The sequence below is a fragment of the Pipistrellus kuhlii genome, unplaced genomic scaffold, assembly GCF_014108245.1.
Source record: "Pipistrellus kuhlii isolate mPipKuh1 unplaced genomic scaffold, mPipKuh1.p scaffold_m20_p_2, whole genome shotgun sequence".
Lineage (NCBI taxonomy): Eukaryota > Metazoa > Chordata > Mammalia > Chiroptera > Vespertilionidae > Pipistrellus > Pipistrellus kuhlii.
The window spans coordinates 24,876,576-24,896,049 of NW_023425515.1; the positions used below are offsets into that span (position 1 = coordinate 24,876,576).

The following is a 19,474-nucleotide window of genomic DNA, read 5'->3' on the forward strand; positions in this document are numbered from 1 at the left end:
TGATAGCTGCTTCTCACCCTCATTTACAAGAGACTTTTTGAAATGGCCTCAAAGAGTTCTCCCTTTCAGTGGCCCCCTGCCTTGGCTGTCTAGTTCAAACTCTCTCGTTTCTCTCATCCGCCCTTGCTCAGTTTTCCTTCTTTTAACCAGCATGTTGAATCCAGCCATTTTCTGTGTGGTCTTAGCTTTAGATGATGATGAGCTAGAGGAAGGAGAAGAGGAATTAGAAGTCGTGAGGTTCGCAGGCCTGCTGTTCAAGAGCCCGCCTAGACTGCTTCATTATATTGCTCCCTCTCTGCCTCCCACCTACCAAGATGAAGAAGGTGAGGACAAAGTGGGAAAAGATATTCGAGGAGAACTAGCTCTATTGCCCAAAGTTGGTGAGTAAAAAGAATTTATCTCATTGCAGTCACCTCTTTTCTTTATTATTAGAGAATTCATGTAAATTATTTTATAAGCAATTTCATTATACATACTTAAGGCCACCACATATTTTAACATTTTAACAGGGTGTTAGCAAGAAAAGGGGGGCCAAAATCGCCTCTGAGCTTCCTAACAAACCTTCCCTTTCACAATAAGGTTGCTATGTTGGTATGTGTAGAGGTGTGGGTGCATGGTTTAGGGGATGTTCAAGTTCATTACTGTGAAATGGAGCTGAAAAGTATCTTTAAATTAACATAATGGGGAGGACTGGGACCTTTTAGCTCTGACTATTAAGATTCCATTAGAAGTCACTTTTATATAGTTAAAAACTTAGTTTAAATAGCCTTGAAATCTAGATCCTTCCCAGTTTTTAAAACAATGAGAACTAACTGTTTAATATATTCAAGTGGACCAAGACAGTATCTTAAAATCGCGAACAGTTTTTCTTAGATGCATATATCCACACAACAGAACTCAAGCATCAAATCACTCCTGATCAAAATAAATTAGCATTTCCTCTTTCAAAAGTAACAGTTTGCAGCCAGTCTGCTGCTTCCTTTTCTTTTCTTTGTCAAACAGAGCTGCTCTTTTTGTTTTCCCTCTATTTGCAGTAGTTTAACAGAGCTTGATGATAGCTCCAGGATGCATTCAGTAAAATGGCAGAAGTATTTTCATGCTTTGGTGAATCACAATAATAATATTAGTAAATGCAACTGCTTAAAAATAGGAATGCTTTACTGTTTCTTCATCAATCTTCTGATACTTCAATGACTGAAAGACTGAACAGAAAGAGTTCAGGGCTACTAAGGCAACCAGAACTTGAATGGCCAAGATCTGGAGAGGAGAAAAACCCAGACAGGTGGAATGGACTAATTCTGCTGCTTTGCTTCTTGAGCCATTTGCTAATGTGTGGGCTCTGCAGGCAGAGAAGCCAGGGAATCAAAAAGGCAGCTACTAAGAGGGCAAGAGGCTGAGCTCAGTTACCAGCAGTATCATAGCGATTGGGAAGTAGAATCAGCAGCCCAGGATCTGCCAAAGGAGAGAGGGCTTGCTCAACATAACAGCCATTCAATTGGGAAGCCTGAGAGACCCCACTAGAAACAGAGGCAAAACTTGAAATGAAACAATCCTTAAAACAATGGAAATCAAATCTCTCCATCCTTATTTATATTAAGGTAATTTCCCTCAAAAAGAGAATGGAAAAACATTTCGTGGCACACTTATACACTAAAATGTAATACAGACTTAAAAACAAACAAACACTAGTGTAAGTGTATTATGGGTGAGTCTCACAAACATTACATTAAATGAATGAAGAGTGACACATACTTTACAATTCAGTTTATCTAAAGTCCAAGAAGAGGAAAAGCACCAAGTGGCAGGAATATTGATTATTTGGGTGTTCTGGAGTCAATGATAATTTCTTTTCATACTTTTTAAACATTCTTAAACATTCTAAATATTCTTTTGGCACTATATTTCAATAGTGTCACTGGAAAATACGAAATAATATCTACTTTAAAAGGTATTTCTTTACTGTTATTTTTTTCTGGTACTTTAAGAAATATCTTCAAGGATTGAAGGATGTGTGCGTGCGCACGTGTGTGTGTGTGTGTGTGTGTGTGTGTGTGTGTGTGTGTGTGAAATTAAGTGTATCGTCTCCATTTTCAGTGACAGTGATTGAGACAGTTTGAACTAACTGAAAACGTACCATATTCCAGTCTGTGTAGATCACACCTTTGGACATGATTGCAGTTTGAGCTGTGAGGACTGCATGAATGGAGGCCGGTGCCAGGAGGGAAAGCCTGGGTGCTCCTGCCCAGCTGGCTGGGGTGGCATTCTTTGCAATGAAAGTGAGTGATGCCCTGAAGGATTGGTAAGAGGGTGCTTTCTTCTCCTTTCCTGTTGCTAGACCACTGGTGATGAGTTATCCTATATCTGTGTTCTCCCTAAAATGTTTTAGCAAGGTAAGCAGTTGATATGGGTGAGAAACCAATTTATTTGTTGTGCAAAGAGAATGCCTGTGAAGCACTGAGGTTTTAAAGTGAACATGTGGCCAAAACCAATTTGGCTCAGTGGATAGAGCATCAGCCTGCAGACTGAAAGGTCCCAGGTTCCATTCCAGTCAAGGGCATATATGTTGGTTGCAGGCACATCCCCAGTAGGGGGTGTGCAGGAGATAGCTGATCAATGTTTCTAACTCTCTATCCCTCTCTCTTCCTCTCTGTAAAAATCAATAAAATTTAAAAAAAAAAAGATTTTAGAGAATATCTCAACAAATGCCAGAGCAACTTGCTTAGAAATTTATTAACTATCTTTGTTTCATCTTTCTCTTTTTAAATTTACCTTACAACATTTTTAAGAGAAAGTTTTTCTTAGGCTTTGTGATTAGCTTAACAGAAAGAACACTGGTTGGCAAACTGCTGAGCCGCTGTTTGCCGACCACTGGGATAGGGGCTTAATCACAAGGAACATCAACTGCCTGTAATTATTGGAATGGAGAGTCTAGGTCAGTGGTTGGCAAACTCATTAGTCAACAGAGCAGCAAACAGCAGCTCAAGAGCCGCATGTGGCTCGCAAGCCACAGTTTGCCAACTACTGGGTTAGAAGATGATATGAGCAGATTTTTTATGTGAATCCCTAGCATACAGGAAGAAAAAGCACAAATATTATTTCTATTAGGAGATTGATAGGATCTTGAGTCACAACCTATGAAGTGGCTTACCCAAGATTACTAGCTAGGGTCTTGAGGACCTTCCTTAAGCATCCCTCTGCTTACGTATCTCTTCTGATTATATATATATATATATATATATATATATATATATATATATATATATATATATATAAACTTTAACAAGAGTGACTCATTTCCTGATACATAAAGCATATGTTTCTGATATACTCATTGAGACCCTCTAAAATCAGGCCCTTCTCAATTTTTTTGCTTTTGATCCTAATCACAACCTTTGCCCAGCTTATAATTTCCAACAAACTAAACCACTCTGTACTTGTTGCTTTACACTTTACACTTTTGTGCCTTTTGCTAAACCACCATTTTTTTCCATTCCCCTTATTGTATGAAGCCTTTTTAAAAAATATATTTTATTGATTTTTTTATAGAGAGTAAGAGAGAGAGATAGAAACATCAAATGAGAGAAAAACAATGATCAGTTGCCTCTTGCACACCCTCCATTGGGGATGTACCCTCAACTAAGGTACATGCCCTTGACTGGAATCGAACCTGGGACCTTTCAGTCTGCAGGCTGATGCTCTATCCACTGAGCCAAACCAGCTTCCGCTGTATGAAGCCTTTTTGATGGGCTAGTCTAATCACAACTATTTTTATTTCAGTTAATTTAAAGTCAGTTTCTCTCTCTCTCTCTCTCTCTCTCTCTCTCTCTCTCTCTCTCTCTCTCTCTTCTCTCTCTCTCCTCTCTCTCTCTTTGATTAGAGACACCTATACTCCTGTTCCATTTCTTTGACTAAACTCAGTGCTCATTGTCAAGGTCCTACTCATGTTTTTCAAAACTGGAGGCATGTAATTCATAAATGAACAAATAAAAAAATTTGATATTAAAGTACTCAAAGTTATATTGACCTGCAACTTGACATTGATCTGCAACTCTATAAAACTAGAATCGTAAGTGTTATTCATGAATAAAATGAAATAAACATTTTTCTTTATATTGTAAGTTTTGTTGGAAAATATGTATCCTCCAAGCCCTTCATTTCTAGCATGGCAACATGAGAAATAAAACTAAAAATCTATCTCAAATACATCAGAATATAGCATGTCTAATATAAAACTAATATAGAGATATTTAAATGAATTTGCTGATAAAATGAAGATGCCCCCTTCTTTGACTGTAGAAAACTTTGAGGATCTTTTAAGTTTTCACATGGTTCTTCCTGTATAGAAGTCTGTCCCTGAAAGCAGAAGATTATAGTTTTTTTTTCCCATTTTTCTCTGCATTTCTTAAAAATTCTTTACAAAAATAAAAATGAAATATTTCAAGTTGGGGGGGATGTTCACACTGATTCTTTAACAAAAATGGAAACTGAGAACTTTTTTAAAAAAATCCCAATAAACTGCAATAAATGGATGTGACCAATCATTCATCATCCATATTTTTAAAAGTCCCAGCTGTTCAAATGCTGCAAGGGAAATTTTCAGAAAGAGCATTCTAAAGAGATATGGAGAGTTAGTTTTCTCACTGAGTAGATCTTCTAGTCTAATCCATTTATTGGTCTATGATGAAGATATCTGCTTTGAAGTGTTGGGAATTTTCCATGTCATTAGAAAGAAACAATTTAAACATTATCATGTTAATTTTAATAATACCTTTCAGGACTCCATTTCTTTTGAAGAGATTTTATATTGAATATTTCATTTGTTATTATGATACTCTATCCAATTGACAGGGAAGGTTATTTTCATATGACAAATGAATGGGTTATATATGGAGGGGAGGATTCATGACTCCTAAATCTTCCAGCTGTGGTCTGGAGTGTGTTTGTTTTAAAATTTGTTCCTCCAGGCCAATTGCTCTGTCTGATGCTAATTAATTACTTAGCATATCTGTACACTATGTGGTATCATATTTTACTGTGTGGATTAGTGACAGATAATAACATGGTTTGCAGATGTTGAATTGATGACTTGCTGTAATCTAGACACTGTGCAAGTCATGTGAACTTCGTTAGCTTTCTTTTTCAGGTGGATTTTTCTGCTCATCCCATCTATTTTCACTGTAAGAATTCAGACTTACTACATGTAAATTAACAATGTACACCTAAACCAATGTTTGTTGACAGATTTTCTCTCTTACTCCTTTTGTTTTCTTCTTTCCTTTTCATAGTAACCTAGGGCTTGAAAGCAAAGAAAAAAAAAAGTGCATAAGAAGCCAAGTTTCCATATAAGCATCTGGGATGGGTAGGTGTGGGTGGGTGAATAGAGGAGGTGATATAAATGTAGTTTTGTAATATGTAGCCTATTATGACAAAATGTCAATTAAAATGGTTACTGACATTTTCTAAACAGCTGCATTCATCCAAGTTAAAATTAAAATAAAGCTACAGACATTTTTCCAATTTATTATTTTTATTGGGCTACTGAACACTTTCCCCCAAAACAACAAAACTGTTGTTTGCTTGACTTCATCATTCTTTGACGAAGAATGCAAATTACCTTGGGACCCTCAAGACAGTCTTCGTTGCATTCATTCCTGGTTAAAAAGACATACCATTCTTCTTCTACATTTTTTTCCCATTTTTTATAATAAAAGGTGCAATGTGTTTCTCATTAAAGTTTTTGGAATTATACCGCAAGGGTATCTAAACTGAAAATGTGAAGGTTAGAGTTTAAGGAACAAGGTAAATTTTGTATGTACACTTTCTTAGCAGACCCTCAGTCATCATTTTAAATAGCTGCATCAGGAATCACCAGGAATTACTATGCTACTTAACCTGGAGGTATGCCAGAGATACTTCTCAGGCCAGCAAATTACTGAGATTTTGATTACTTGGTATCCAATTCTAATAGAAAGATAAGATGGTTGTGTGTGTTTTTTCATTTGTATCACAATGAGTATGTTATACTGTGATTGCTCAACTTCTCCATTTCTTTCATAGCTTGTTCCCCCGAGACCAGTGAGGAAAAATGTGGAAGCGCCTGTGATTGTCAGAATGGAGGCACCTGTGATCCTCTAACTGGGCAGTGCCAGTGCCCCCCAGGGGTGCATGGGAAAACCTGTGAACATGGTAGGACTGTCATGTGCTGGTCACATAAGATGACTCTTTAAAATCTTGAGACTTATTGATTTGCTCTTCATAATTAAAAGGAGGAAATCAGAGGGGGAAAGGAGGAGAAAGAAAGAGAAGAAATTATGAATGAATACTTACAAAATATTATGGAGGCTGTGTGTGGATTTCTCATGGAGACCAGGGAAAAGGCCACATTTTCTAAATAGGCTGATAAAGAAGAAGAAAAAATGCTTTTCCAGGCCCAAGAGCTGAAGACAGAGAGTCAGTGAAGCTATGTCTTTAGGGATTGCCAGAAATAATGAGGAGTTTATTAGGGTCCCACAAAGCATGAAACTGGGGAGATGGAAACCATGTTAACTTCACTCTTTGAGAGTTACGGGAAGGCTCCTACGAGTATCCCAAATATTCATCCCCCTGGATAATATGCATTCATTCATTCAAATTATATAAAGTCTTTGCAAGGCACTGTGCCACACACTATGATATGGTAATGTATGCCTTGGGATCAGAACATGAGGAGAATGCAATCAGCGTGAGCCACAACAACTCCTAGAGAAGGTGCACTGCAACAGAATCCTGCAAAATGAGGGGCACGAGACAGGGAAAGTGTGAGGAAAGAGAATTTCCAGATACTGGAATGGGTACGAGAGAGTTGCCTAAAGGAACAAGGTCAGCTGGTGGAGCAAAAGTCCATCAGAAAGTATCCGTGCTGCATGAGGCAGTCTAGGTAGGGGCTCGTAGTCATAAAATTTGGAGTTTTAACCTGACAGGTGTTTCCGATCGTTATGGAATTAAGGCAGAGGGTATAACACCATATTTGGGATTTTTAAAAGATCTCATTAGCCTCAGTCCATCCAGATTGGAAACCTTTTGCAAGCTCCTTATTTCATGTAACAACAGCTCTGGCAAGTTTTGCGTAGGGGTTAATATCTGCTTTGTCTGTCCTCCCACTTCTAGGATGCCCTAAAGGACTCTTCGGGAAGAACTGCAAAAGGAAGTGTAACTGCGCCAACAATGGCCATTGCCACAGAGTGCACGGTGCCTGTGTGTGTGAGCCAGGGCGCTACGGGAGGTTTTGTCACCTGAGTAAGTCACAGGCACTGCATTTGCTCTCCAGGAGGCTCAGAAAAGTACCAAAAACTAGAAAAAAGAAGAGACTAAAACCATAATTTACACACACACACACACACACACACACACACACACACACACACAGAGATATGTATGTATATGTGACAATTTATGTTCTATTCTCTGTTTAGACTTCTTATTTTAGAGACTCTTGATTTTGATGAATGAAAGAAAACCATTTCTGAATTCTTTACTTGCTGTTCTCGTTAGTGTTTACCTTAATTATTGAGAAAGGATGGTTACTAGCTCACTCAGAAGGAGGCATGGTACTGTGTGGGAGTTGCCTACTAAAATGAACAGAAAAAGTCTCCATTATTTCGGGTTCTAGTGCATAACATTATCATTCTCTGAAATTTCTGCAACAGGTTATATATTTTGCATTTTGGCCATCACTCACATTTTGCAATAGATGTGAGAACACACAATCACCAGTAAGTACTTCAGTCTCTTCAGCAGCTTATAGGATTTCTCCTAATGGGACATCTCTGGGTGCCCACCATCCCATCTTGTAGCCATGTGCAGGCACCAATGAGCCTGAGACATTCTCCACCCTGTTCTGTGTGCCCTCTACCTGTTCCTCTACCTGTTCTGTGTGCCCTCCTTTGAAAGTCCTGCCAAGTGGACCTCAGAAATACCATCACCCATTTCTTAATAACGGAGACCTTTTAGAGTTGTATAATGCATTTTTAGTTGACTGTCCACAGATCTTTGTCTATTTTATAAAGGTATTTCCTGAGAAAACAGAGAGTAAATTGTGACTCCAAATAGAGAGCCAGGAAAGCATCATGGAAAGCTGAACCTGGGTAATGAACTGTCTGGCTTAGGTTAAAAATGTAGAAGAGAAGGGGAGAAGGCAGGGGTAAATGTGGAAAATGCATGTGCAGAGGGCATATTCCAGAACATCGTACCTCCTAAAACATGCCAAGAGAAGAAAACAAAGCTAGAAACAAAGATAACATCATTTCTATCGTTGTTCCTCCAGGGCAGCAATTATCAACCTTTGTATCTAATGGCATACATAAACTAATTACTAAAATTCTACAGGACACCAACAAATATATATTTTTTGCTGATGTAACAAAAATAGGTATAATTTTTATTGATTTACAAGAAAATAATAATGGTAATTACCTATTCTTTTGCTCCAAAGTGAGTTTTAAAAAAAATAGGTGTCTATATTGTATATAAGGAGTTATGGTACCAAGAATTAATCAATCAGATGCAACCTTATTTGTGACATGACCAATAAGATGCAACTCTATTCTAGTACCTGTACATTTAAAGTTCAACACTGGGCATTCATACCAGACAGCTGTTGTTGTGTTGGCTGTTGTCATTTTTTTATTTGACAATCTAAGGGAAAAGAGGTCAGTTCCATGACTAAATAGTCAGGTATTACAAGTCTTAAAAATTCTGGCAGCACCCCAGTTCAAAATCACTACTCTGAGATAACAGGGTACATCCCATTTTGTAACAATAACTAGAAAAGGGAAGAGACTAAAACTTTTAAAATATTTTATAAGACAATACTAGGTATTTTGACAAAAAACACATTAAAATCATAACTCATCTGGTCAAATATTTGAAGAGAAAATGGTGGTGGTAATAGTAGTTAGCATTTTGAATGTGACTATCTTTCGAAAAAATATGCACATTTCAATTTTTCAATACTGTTTGCTTAGACGTGAGGCTTTATTTATTAATGCCACTTTCCTGGACCTGAGAAGCTTCAGTTGGAAATCCTATATTAGTTTTCTAAAGTGCCACAAACGGAGTGCCTTAACTAACAGGGATCTGGTTCCTCATAGTTCTGGAGGTTAGAAGTCCGGGATGAAGGTGTTAGCAGGCCATGCTCCCTCTGAAGGCACCAGGATTAGTTCCAGACCTCTATCCTAGCTTCCTTTGCTTGTAAAAGCATAACTCCAGTCTTCACATGGCATCCTCCCCACCGAGTATCTCTGTGTCCAAATGTCCTCTAAGTATAAGCACACCAGCTTCATCAAATTAGAGGCCCATCCTTCAGTATGACCGCATTTTAATTGATTACGTCTCTGATGATGTGCATTACAAATAAGGTTACTGAAGTACTGGGGCTAAGGACTTCAACATATGAATTTTTGGAGGACATAGTTCAACGTATAACACTGAGTAGACACTGGATTGACTAAAGAAGTTACTTCTTCCACCCATCCTTTTTTTTTTTCTTTCTAGTCACATGTCTAGTTACATGCCCTTGTTATACCCACCTGACAGTTGAGCTGTCCACCGAACCACTGTTCTGGATGCTGAACCAGAAAGAGGGAGGGCATGGAAGTCAATGCGGAAAAGAGTTCTGTGATGAATAAGGAGAGGCCTGCACCAAGGAAGACAATCTCACTGAGAGACCTTGGGGATGGTGGGGCGGGGGAAGAACTCAATACTTGGAAGCCACAGGAAAGATGAACAAGAATTAGTATAATTTATCACCCAAATGAGATAATGTGAACACTGAAAAAGGAACCCTTTTAATAATTCTGTTCTGCTTCAGAGGTAACCCTGTCCATCCCTGGCAGGGACAAGATTCACCCTACATGATGGCACTGTTACCACCCCTCTCAATTATCTCTGCTTATCAGAGAAGATATTCATTTCCATTCACCAAAAAATCAATTGGCTTATTTTCTTTAAAAGCCTATATAGGCATACAATATAATTACTTGAGCCTGGAGGGCACCTGAAGGACCGTTTACTTGATAAGTCCCTTGGACATCTGTAAGGGAAAGAAAAAAATGGTCAGAGGTGTATTTTGGAAAGAGGATTGAATTACTATAAGTAACTCCTCAAAGAGAGACTTAAGGGTAGGCTTTTCTGAATGCAAAAAGTAGGACTTTCAAGTGATAAGCCTTATGTTATCATTCCACTTATAAAACCTGATTGCTTGGGGAAAATAGTGAAGGAAAGGCACCATTTGTCAAAGATGTAGCCAAGATAATGCTACTGTCAGGATGAAAGTTTTGCGTTATCTACAGAACTTAAGTGTTTCTGATTACCATATAATGAAAGGGAAGGAGAACAATGGTGAGCTTCACATCAGTGCTTGTCCATCATCTCCATGCTGTGGTGGGATGAATATGGGGCCTGGCAGGCCTTCCCAGTTCTTGGAGAATTTTAACTATGGGCACCAATGGAGCACATTGAGAAGCAATTTCTACCAGAAGCCCCAAAGCCTTTGAAGTAGTGCTGGCTTCCCTGTTCACCTCCACTTGCCAAAAAGCAAATGAATTGCCTGATTTGAAAGACATTTGTTCCCCTGTTTTTTTGTTTTTGTTTTTGTTTTGCAGTTAGGATGATCTCCTTGTTTCCCCCATAATCAGGCCTTGCAGAGCTACATTCCTGTGCACGAACAATGTGGGAAAAACACCAAGATGTAGCTTTTCAAGTGACAGTTTGCCTCCATTTGCTTTCAGACTGTCCCAAGGGGGCCTATGGGGCTGGCTGCTCTTCAGAATGTCAGTGTGTGGAGGAGAACACCCTGGAATGCAGCGCCAAAAATGGCAGTTGCACCTGCAAATCTGGTTACCACGGCAACAGATGCCAGAAAGGTACAATCTGATGCTAAATTTTCTTTCTTCTCTAATAACAATGCTCAGCCTTTGTTCAGCACCATCTGATCATTGATTATTTAATCCGCCAGTGCTCTCAGGAGATGGGTAAGCTTTATTAATCCCCTATTTGCAGGTGAGGAAACTGAGACACGGGGCAATAAAGTTATTTAACCTTGTCTTCTCAGCCTCTGCTTTAGCTGTCCCCTTAGGAGCTTGGGCAAGGAAGGGAAGAAAGATCACATTGCAGAGAACCTTGTCGTAAGAAGATTAAAGCTGGTCCATCACTTGTTTGAGGTGAACAAATCAACCAAGGGCACTGCTAGCTTTTGGAGTTAAAAACAGTTTTCTTTATACCTAAAGACAGATCATTCAAACAAACACAACTCAAAAATTTTAACCATAGAAACATTTGGAAAATTTAAATCTAGTTATCAGTGTGGGCCTTTTGCATATTTCTAAGAATTACATAATTGTTGTTGTTTTTAAAATATATGTATTGATTTTTTTTTTTTTTTTACAGAGAGGAAGGGAGAGGAGTAGTTAGAAACATCGATGAGAGAGAAACATCAACCAGCTGCCTCCTGCACACTCCTCACTGGGGATGTGCCCACAAACAAGGTACATGGTCTTGACTGGAATTGAACCTGGGATTCTTCAGTCTGCAGGCTGATGCTCTATCCACCGAGCCAAACCAACCAGGGCATTACATAGGTTTTTGTTTTTTTATATGTATATAAATCTAGAAATATAAAAGTTTATGTACATCCTAATTCCAATTATAAGTAACATATGTTGATATAAGTGTCTCGGTGCATAGAAAATTTGGAAAAGGTTATTCCATGTTTTAGAAGTGGCTGTCTGCACTGTGTTCTCATGGACATCTTCTCTCTGGGTATCTGCAGGTTCTTCCACTTTATCACCAAGTCTTAGGCCACCTTTTCACTGAACCTCATCAGTACCACCCTCCTTAAAATTGCAACTTGTATGTCTCTTTGAATTCTTATTATTTTCCCAAGTGCTCTTCATCTTTAACCATGACATATCCTACAATTATTATTATGTCTAATATGTATTGCCTGTCTTACCTGCTAGAAGCTAATCCCTACAGGAGATGGGTAGCTGTTACTTTTGTAACCTAACCAGTTTGGCTCAGTGGATAGTGCATCAGCCTGTGGACTCAAGGGTCCCAGGTTTGATTCCTGTCAAGGGCATATACCTTGGTTGCAGGCACATACCCAGCTGGTTTGGCCCAGAGTAAGTCACTTAACGTCTCCCAGCCTCAGTTTCCTATTTAAAATGAAGCTAACGTTGTTTATTTCATACAGTAATGTGTGTGCAGGAGTGTGCAGGAAGCAGCTGACGAATGTTTCTGACTCTCTATCCTTCTCCCATCCTCTCTGTAAAAAATCATTAAAATATATATTTTTTAAAAAGTGTCCCCAAACTCCTAGAACAATCCTGACTTCTAGGACTTGGATGTGTGCTCTGAACTAAATACATAAAAATGAATCTTTAATTTTGTTTTTTTATAGATTTTTCTCATGGTATCATATATTTTGCATTAAGCACTTCGTACTGCTTTATGCAGGAGAAATTATCACAGCGAGATGGAACATATAACAAATGAAATGATCATAATTAACAGCAAGGTGAACTTTTTGCCTTTGACATGATCCAAAGAACAATCTTTTTTTCTTCCCCCCTTAATATGTTTTTATTGATTTCAGAGAAGAGGGAAGAGAGAGATAGAAATATCAATAATGAGAGTAAATCATCCATCAACTGCCTCCTGCATGCCCCCTACTGGGGATCGGGCCCCACAACCCAGTCATATGCCCTAGAATGGGAATGCTGCAGTGACCTCCTGGCTCATAAGTTGATGCTCAGCTACTGAGCCACGCTGGTTGGGTAAAGAGCAATGTTTTGTTTTTTGTTTTTAAATCAGGAGGACATTTGGTGGTTTTATAACCCGTCAATCAATGGGTCTGAGCTGCCTGTCACTACTTGAGCCAATTCAGCAAAGAGACAGGGTTCAATCAATAATGCTGACAGTATGGGAGAGTAGCAGGTCATCCACAAAAATCTTCTCTGTCCCCCACCTTTTTGGGTAGAAAGGTGATGATTATATGGGGAAGTAGGCAAAAGGGCATGGCAAATGGGTAGTTTACAGGTAATGTGAGCTGGATATTTGTAAAGGCCAGCTGATAATATATATGCAAAGGGCTGCCTGCTCTGGTTTCTACAACAAGAGTTAATCTTTCCATAATAATAGACAACTCCCAGAGAGGGAGGATGGGCTGCATTTCCAAGTGAGCTCCCAGGTCCTGCACACAACTCCCAGCCAGGTTAGAATGTGCCTTCTTTAATCAGAACAACACAATCACAGTTAACAGAGCATGATTAATATTTCTTACAATTATAGCTGATCCCCAATATTGTATTTCTGCCTCCATCACACCTTACGGTCCATTCAGAGGCAGTCCTGGTTGTGGAGTTGCCTTTGGCCTTTGTGTAACACAAGTGCTCTTTGCATGATCCTCTCCTGAGAGCTGCAGGGCCTGTTGGGAGAAGGTGCTCTAGGTCTCCCAGGTCACCCTGTGGCTATGGAACGGGAGTGTGTAAGCAGCAATGTCCATTTAGATTTCATGGAGCGTGGGCTATTTAGGGAGCTGGACCGTGACTTTTTTAAACAATGGGGAAAAGTACTTGAGCCAGAAGCCTGATAATACATAAATGTGTTTTCCATGGTGTAAGTGTGGGTCCCATGCCAACCTCTCAACCTCCTTTTGCTTCAACTGACTTTTAAGGGTAGAGTCGGCCCCTTATTCCCTTCCCCACCAGAGAAGCCATGGCCTGGAAGGCAATGCATGAGGAGACAATACCATACACATACACCTGGGTAAATTTAATTAATTCTGACAGCATTCTCTTAAAGCAGCTGTTGAGTATACTATATTGGGACCTGCTTCTGAGATTCCCACTGTGAAGGAAAATGAGTTGAAAGTATATGTAAATCAGCAAAATAGAGAGGTCACCATAATCTCTCAAAAACATATTATTTTTCAATCAGATAACTTTGTCCAATTCTGATATTTGTGTCTAACCACAAAATGAAATTATGAATCAGACCGGAGTGGGTGAATGGGATCGCCATGATTGGCAGCTGAAATCAAGGCAAAAAGAGCTCTCCAAGTCATGGGCATGATGAAAATCAGGCCTGTTTCTCTTTTTCAAGTGCTCCTAGAACCAGACATGTCTTTAAAAAAATCTTGACTCCATTCCTGTGTCTCGATTGCAGATGAATAGTTAATTAAAGGCTGCAAATTGTTTCAATGGCATTAATGAGCAGCGCTCTCTACAATCAGCACCAGGACTTATTCAGCCCATCAGTCATGACTTTTAAGAGCAGAGGAGCCAGTATCTACAGGAATCTGTGAAAGAGCAAAAATGAGAGAGGGGAAATAAAATCCAGCCAATGTTTTTGTTTTGATTAGTATGTAGCCCCGGGCATTTTGGACCCCAGCTACATACTAATCAAAGAGACCCCGGCAGACTTCTGAATGTGGAGGGCTCTGGCCCAGCCAGCCCTGGAGTCCATCTAAGGAGGCTCATTCCATCCTTATATCATTATAATAAGGACGGAATTATGTTACAGTTGTTCCACATTGAATGAACTTCAAATTTGAACTCTGGTATCTCTCGGTTAATTGATTTGACAGGTGCTGAGTAACTAGTATTGCAGCCTAAGTTTGCTGAGAGCCAGAAGATCTGGGTTCGATTCTGACTTTGCTCCTTCTGAGCTGGTTTGGCCCAGAGTAAGTCACTTAACCTCTCCCAGCCTCAGTTTCCTATTTAAAATGAAGCTAGCGTTGCTTATGTCATACAGTAATTTTTATGCAAATGAGAGCTACTATATGTAAAGTGCACAACACAGAGTGAGTGATCAAGAGATAATAGGCAGAAATGGTATACACAGCCCAGGAAATGTAATAATTCTGTTATTCAGTGAAACACTGCCCAGGAAAGAAGATACTTCACAGGCCAGCTTGGTCTGGTGTAACTTCCCACAATTGTGGTGTTTGGAAAAGTTTCACCATTATCTCCATATTAAAGTAATGCTTTCTACCAGGTTTCTAATTCCAGTGGCTTTGGTGGTAGGGTGCATGCTGAAGCCTCTATCCTAGCCCTCAGAGGTCCCAGTAGCATCAGCAGTCTATTCCAGCTCAAAGGCATTCAACAAAGCTGCACTTTCTCTTTGTACATTGTTTGCTCCTATAAAGTACACAAATTAGAAGCCTCCGGATTGATTCTTTTGGCTTACAATAGAAGCAAACACTAGGAGGAAGGATTCAGGCGACCATTTGGGGACAGTTTCCTAAGCATTGCTCCTCCGAAACTTCCTTTACAAATTACATCTCATTTTCAGGTTTTGTTCTGTGCAACTGCCTCCAAAGACATGTATCAAAATTGCTTCCATTGTTACTGTCTGAAAAGCCTCATTTTCAGCAAAAACACAACCTCTGTATCTGTGTTTCCAACGTGACAAGCTACAGCATCATGTTGGTTTTCTTCGGGGAATATTTTTAGAAGTGCTATAAATCCTTGGAGGTTACTCAAATGTTTCTTTGTTTGCAGCCCAGGGATACACACATGCACTCACTCACACACATACACACGCACGCACACACGCAACACTTTTCCAACTCGCTTACCTGGGACCATCTTGATTTATTACAAGGCTTAGCTCCTTTCTTTCTGTCTTTTTTACTTTACAAGCTTGCCCTGATGGCCCCTGGGGACCAGAGTGCCAGGTCTCCTGTGGACCCTGTGAGAATGGAGGTCAATGCAACAAAAAAACTGGAACCTGTGACTGTCCTCCTGGTTACACAGGAAAAGACTGCACCACACGTAAGTCATTAATCTAGAAAAGATAACCAACAAATCAATAAAGTTGTTAGCTTTATAAATTCTTTTTTTCTAACTGATCTATGAGGTGTTATGATAGGGTACATCTTGCAATTATCTATGATTGTGTAACCATTCAAATATTTTGTGGCTTAAAATGATTATTTATTTCTTTTGATCCTGTGGGTTGATGAGATGCTTCTCCTGCCAGTCTTACTTGGAGTCGCTGGTGGCTGCTTCCATTTGGTTAATTGTCTGGGAAATGGGATTGAGTGGCCTTCTCAGACAGGGGACCGAGCCTTTCCCATAGATAGCATTTCCATAAGGTTAGCTTAGGCTTCCTCATAGCATGGGAAATTTCCCCAAAGTGTGAAAGTGTACACCATAATGTGTCAGAAGTTTAGCTTCAGAAGCCACACATCATCACTTCTACTACATTTTTTTGGTTAAAACAAATCATAAGGCCAGATTCTACCTCAGAATAGAGGAGTAATAAAATCACATTGCAGAAGATCTGTTAGCTGGGAGATAGGGTTGTGCCATCTTTGCAACCAATTTCTCACAGTATTTAAAGTTGTACTGAGATGAGAGTCACTCTAAAGAATTGGTTAGCCCTATCTGGTTTGGCTCAGTGGATAGAGTGTTGGCATTCAGATAAAGGCTCCCAGGTTCAATTCCACTCAAGGGCACATGCCCAAGTTACAGGCTCGATTTCTCTGTAAGGGACATGCAGAAGGCAGCTAATAAATGATTCTCTCTCATTCCCTCTCCCTTTCTCTCTGAAATCTATCTATCTATCTATCTATCTATCTATCTATCATCTTATACAATAAAAGGCTAATATGCAAATCGACCGAATGGTGGAACGACTGGTTGCTATGACACCAGGGGGCAGGTGCTGAATACAGGTGTACTCCCACAATGGCTGGTGAGCACAGTGGTGGTGGCAGGAGACTCTCCTGCCTCTGTGGCAACTCTAAGGATGCCTAACTGATGAGCAGGTCTAAGCCATCAGTCAGATATCCCCCAGGGCTCCCGGACTGTGAGAGGGTGCAGGTTGGGATGAGGTATCCCCTGCCCACTGAGTGCATGAATTTTGTGCACCAGGCCTCTAGTATCTATATAATCTATCTATATCTATATCTATATCTATATCTATATCTATATCTATATCTATATCTATATCTATATCTATCTATAAAGCCAGCAACTGGAACACTTGAATGACTGGAATGACCAGTTGCTATGATGCCCACTATAGCCATATCTGTGGGTGGGGCCAACCGGCCAACTCTGTAGCCCCTCCCCCCCAGTCAGCCTCACCCCTGATCAGAGGCAGGGCCAGACAGCCAACCACCTATGGCCCCTCCCCCAGGCCATTGGCCCCCGATAGGTTCCCCCCCATCCCATTCAGGAGCAGAACTGGCCGGACCCTATCCATGTATGAATTTGTACACTGGGCCTCTAATATAGGGGTGTCGAACTCAATCAGAGAAGGGGCCAAAATCTAAAATCCAGCCTAAATCGCGGGGCCGAATGGTTTACTGAACAGTCATAAACTGTCATTGTGATGGAAACGCAGCAGAGTGCAGTGATGACAGCACGGGACGGATTTGGCCCGCGGGTCTTGTGTTTGACACATGTGCTCTAATATATATATAAAAGAATCTGTTTGTCTGTATTTATAATTATTGTCAGAAGGAAACAAATTATAGACTGATAAAAAGTAATTAGTTAAAATGAATCTGTTTCAAAGAGCCAGTAGAACTACTACTTTGCTGCTTCTTTCCTGCTTATGATTCTTACATTACCTCTGATAACCCTGCCTGTCCTACCTTCTCTACTTCATCCATGGCAGGACAAAGCTCTCTTTCCTGAGAGCTTCAGGAAAGCTGTGGACTGGATGCTAATATTGGTATTTTCTTTTGCAATTTTTTTTCAGTCACAATTGACATACAATATTACATTAGCTTCAGATGTACAAATTTAACTTAAAAAGTGATCACCCCGATAAGTCTGGTACCCATCGGACACCACATGTAGTTATTACAATATTATTTTTACATTGCTGTTTTAAATATGTCTAATAAAGGTTAGGATACGTCTGTTTTTTGTGATGATCTTTGATTTTATGAGGTGAAACTAGTGATTTCAATTAACTTTCAGTGCTTAGGACTTTCTATAAACCAGCAAGCAAGTAAAACCAGTACTAGTCCAAATGTCAATATAAAATGTAATACCAACATGGTATTTAGCACTTAGTTCATCATCTGACCATTTGGGGAATGCATTGTTATCCCTAAGGACAATGTCCAGGCCCAAAGACTTTTCTGGATGTAACTAGGTGGTTTTTAATTAGGACTGTTATCCTGGCTCTGTTGACAAGCATTTCCAACAGTATAAAGTATGCTGCTGCAGCAGTTGGCTAGCCCTAACCTACTTGTTTGCTTTAAAAGAAAAAGAAAAAAGAAAAAAAAAAAGCCTAAAGGTAAGAATTTACATATTCAAAAGGTAGTTACCTGCTATTTCCACAGTGAAGTGACATTTTCTGTCTAACTCAACTTTAATGGAATAATTATTAAGCAGATAGTGACAAAGTTTATACTGCTCCAATTGTCAAGGTGATATAAATAGACTATTTAAAAACTAGTGAAGAGATAAACTGTTCATTCTTTAAAATATTAATGTAATAATTATGTTACAATTCTCTTACATTCTAGGATTTTTAAACCCCAGCAGAATATACCATGATATGCTGAGAGATTTTTTATGACAAGTAGTAGTGTCTTAATTTTGTTGGCAACCTAATATGAGATAATGTATTGAATTGAATAGACAAAAATATTCCCCTCCTCCTAGTCCAGTTCCATTTTTGTGTTATGTGCTGTTATCTGATTTTACATACATAAACACAAAAGACAAATTATATAATCATTATACTAATATATTTAGTAAATAGAAAAGGAACCAAAGGATAGAGCTTATTAAAAATGCTTCGTATATACTCCCCAAAGAATGCATGGCATTTAAAAAGGGGGTTGTGTTATAAAAAAAAAAAAAAAGCATACATTTCTCTAAATATCCTGTTTTGGTGCTCACAGAATTTTAAAACCCAGTTTTCAACATAATGATGTAAAAACTGCTTATAAACTATACAAGGTAATAAGTTTTAGAGGCAGGAAGGATCAAAAAGCTATTTCTAAAGATATTAGCTTTATATAAATTCTAATTTTTAAAATGTATAAATACAATTACTTGGGGAAAATAATAAAAAGGTTTTATTTCACTTTGTCAGAAAACATTCTGTATTATGATAAGTTGTATTTTTCCCCACTCCCTGATCAGTATTGAGGAAGGAGGCGGCTGTGGCTTCAGAGTCATTTTCATTCCCTGGAGAAGAAAGTACCATCTCAGACAAGGGCAGTTTCACTCTATATATCGGGCATTTTACCAAGTAATTTGAAAATGGTCCCAGCTTTTTTTTTATACCAGAATAATTTTAATGATAAAATACAAAATAATGGCAACCTAAATATCCACCAGAAGGAGAATGGCTAAACAAATTCTATAACACATCAGTTGATTATTCTGAGGCCATTGAGATTCATGTTCTGGAAGATTGTGTAATGTCAAGAGAATTGACATTAAGCTATGCATATAAAGAA

The 19,474-nt window shown here is 39.1% G+C and overlaps 1 protein-coding gene across 2 annotated transcripts in view; it reads left to right on the forward strand.

The window, feature by feature from the left end:
* The window catches only part of LOC118722332 (multiple epidermal growth factor-like domains protein 6), a 589,906-nt gene that overhangs the window by 484,256 nt on the left and 86,176 nt on the right, over window positions 1–19,474 (forward strand). For both annotated transcript variants that reach the window (XM_045583659.1, XM_045583660.1), the window contains 6 exons: window positions 186–380; window positions 2,145–2,276; window positions 6,058–6,186; window positions 7,147–7,275; window positions 10,767–10,901; window positions 15,681–15,812. In XM_045583659.1, coding sequence (XP_045439615.1) covers window positions 186–380; window positions 2,145–2,276; window positions 6,058–6,186; window positions 7,147–7,275; window positions 10,767–10,901; window positions 15,681–15,812 — 852 coding nt within the window. The remainder of the gene's footprint in view (window positions 1–185; window positions 381–2,144; window positions 2,277–6,057; window positions 6,187–7,146; window positions 7,276–10,766; window positions 10,902–15,680; window positions 15,813–19,474) is intronic.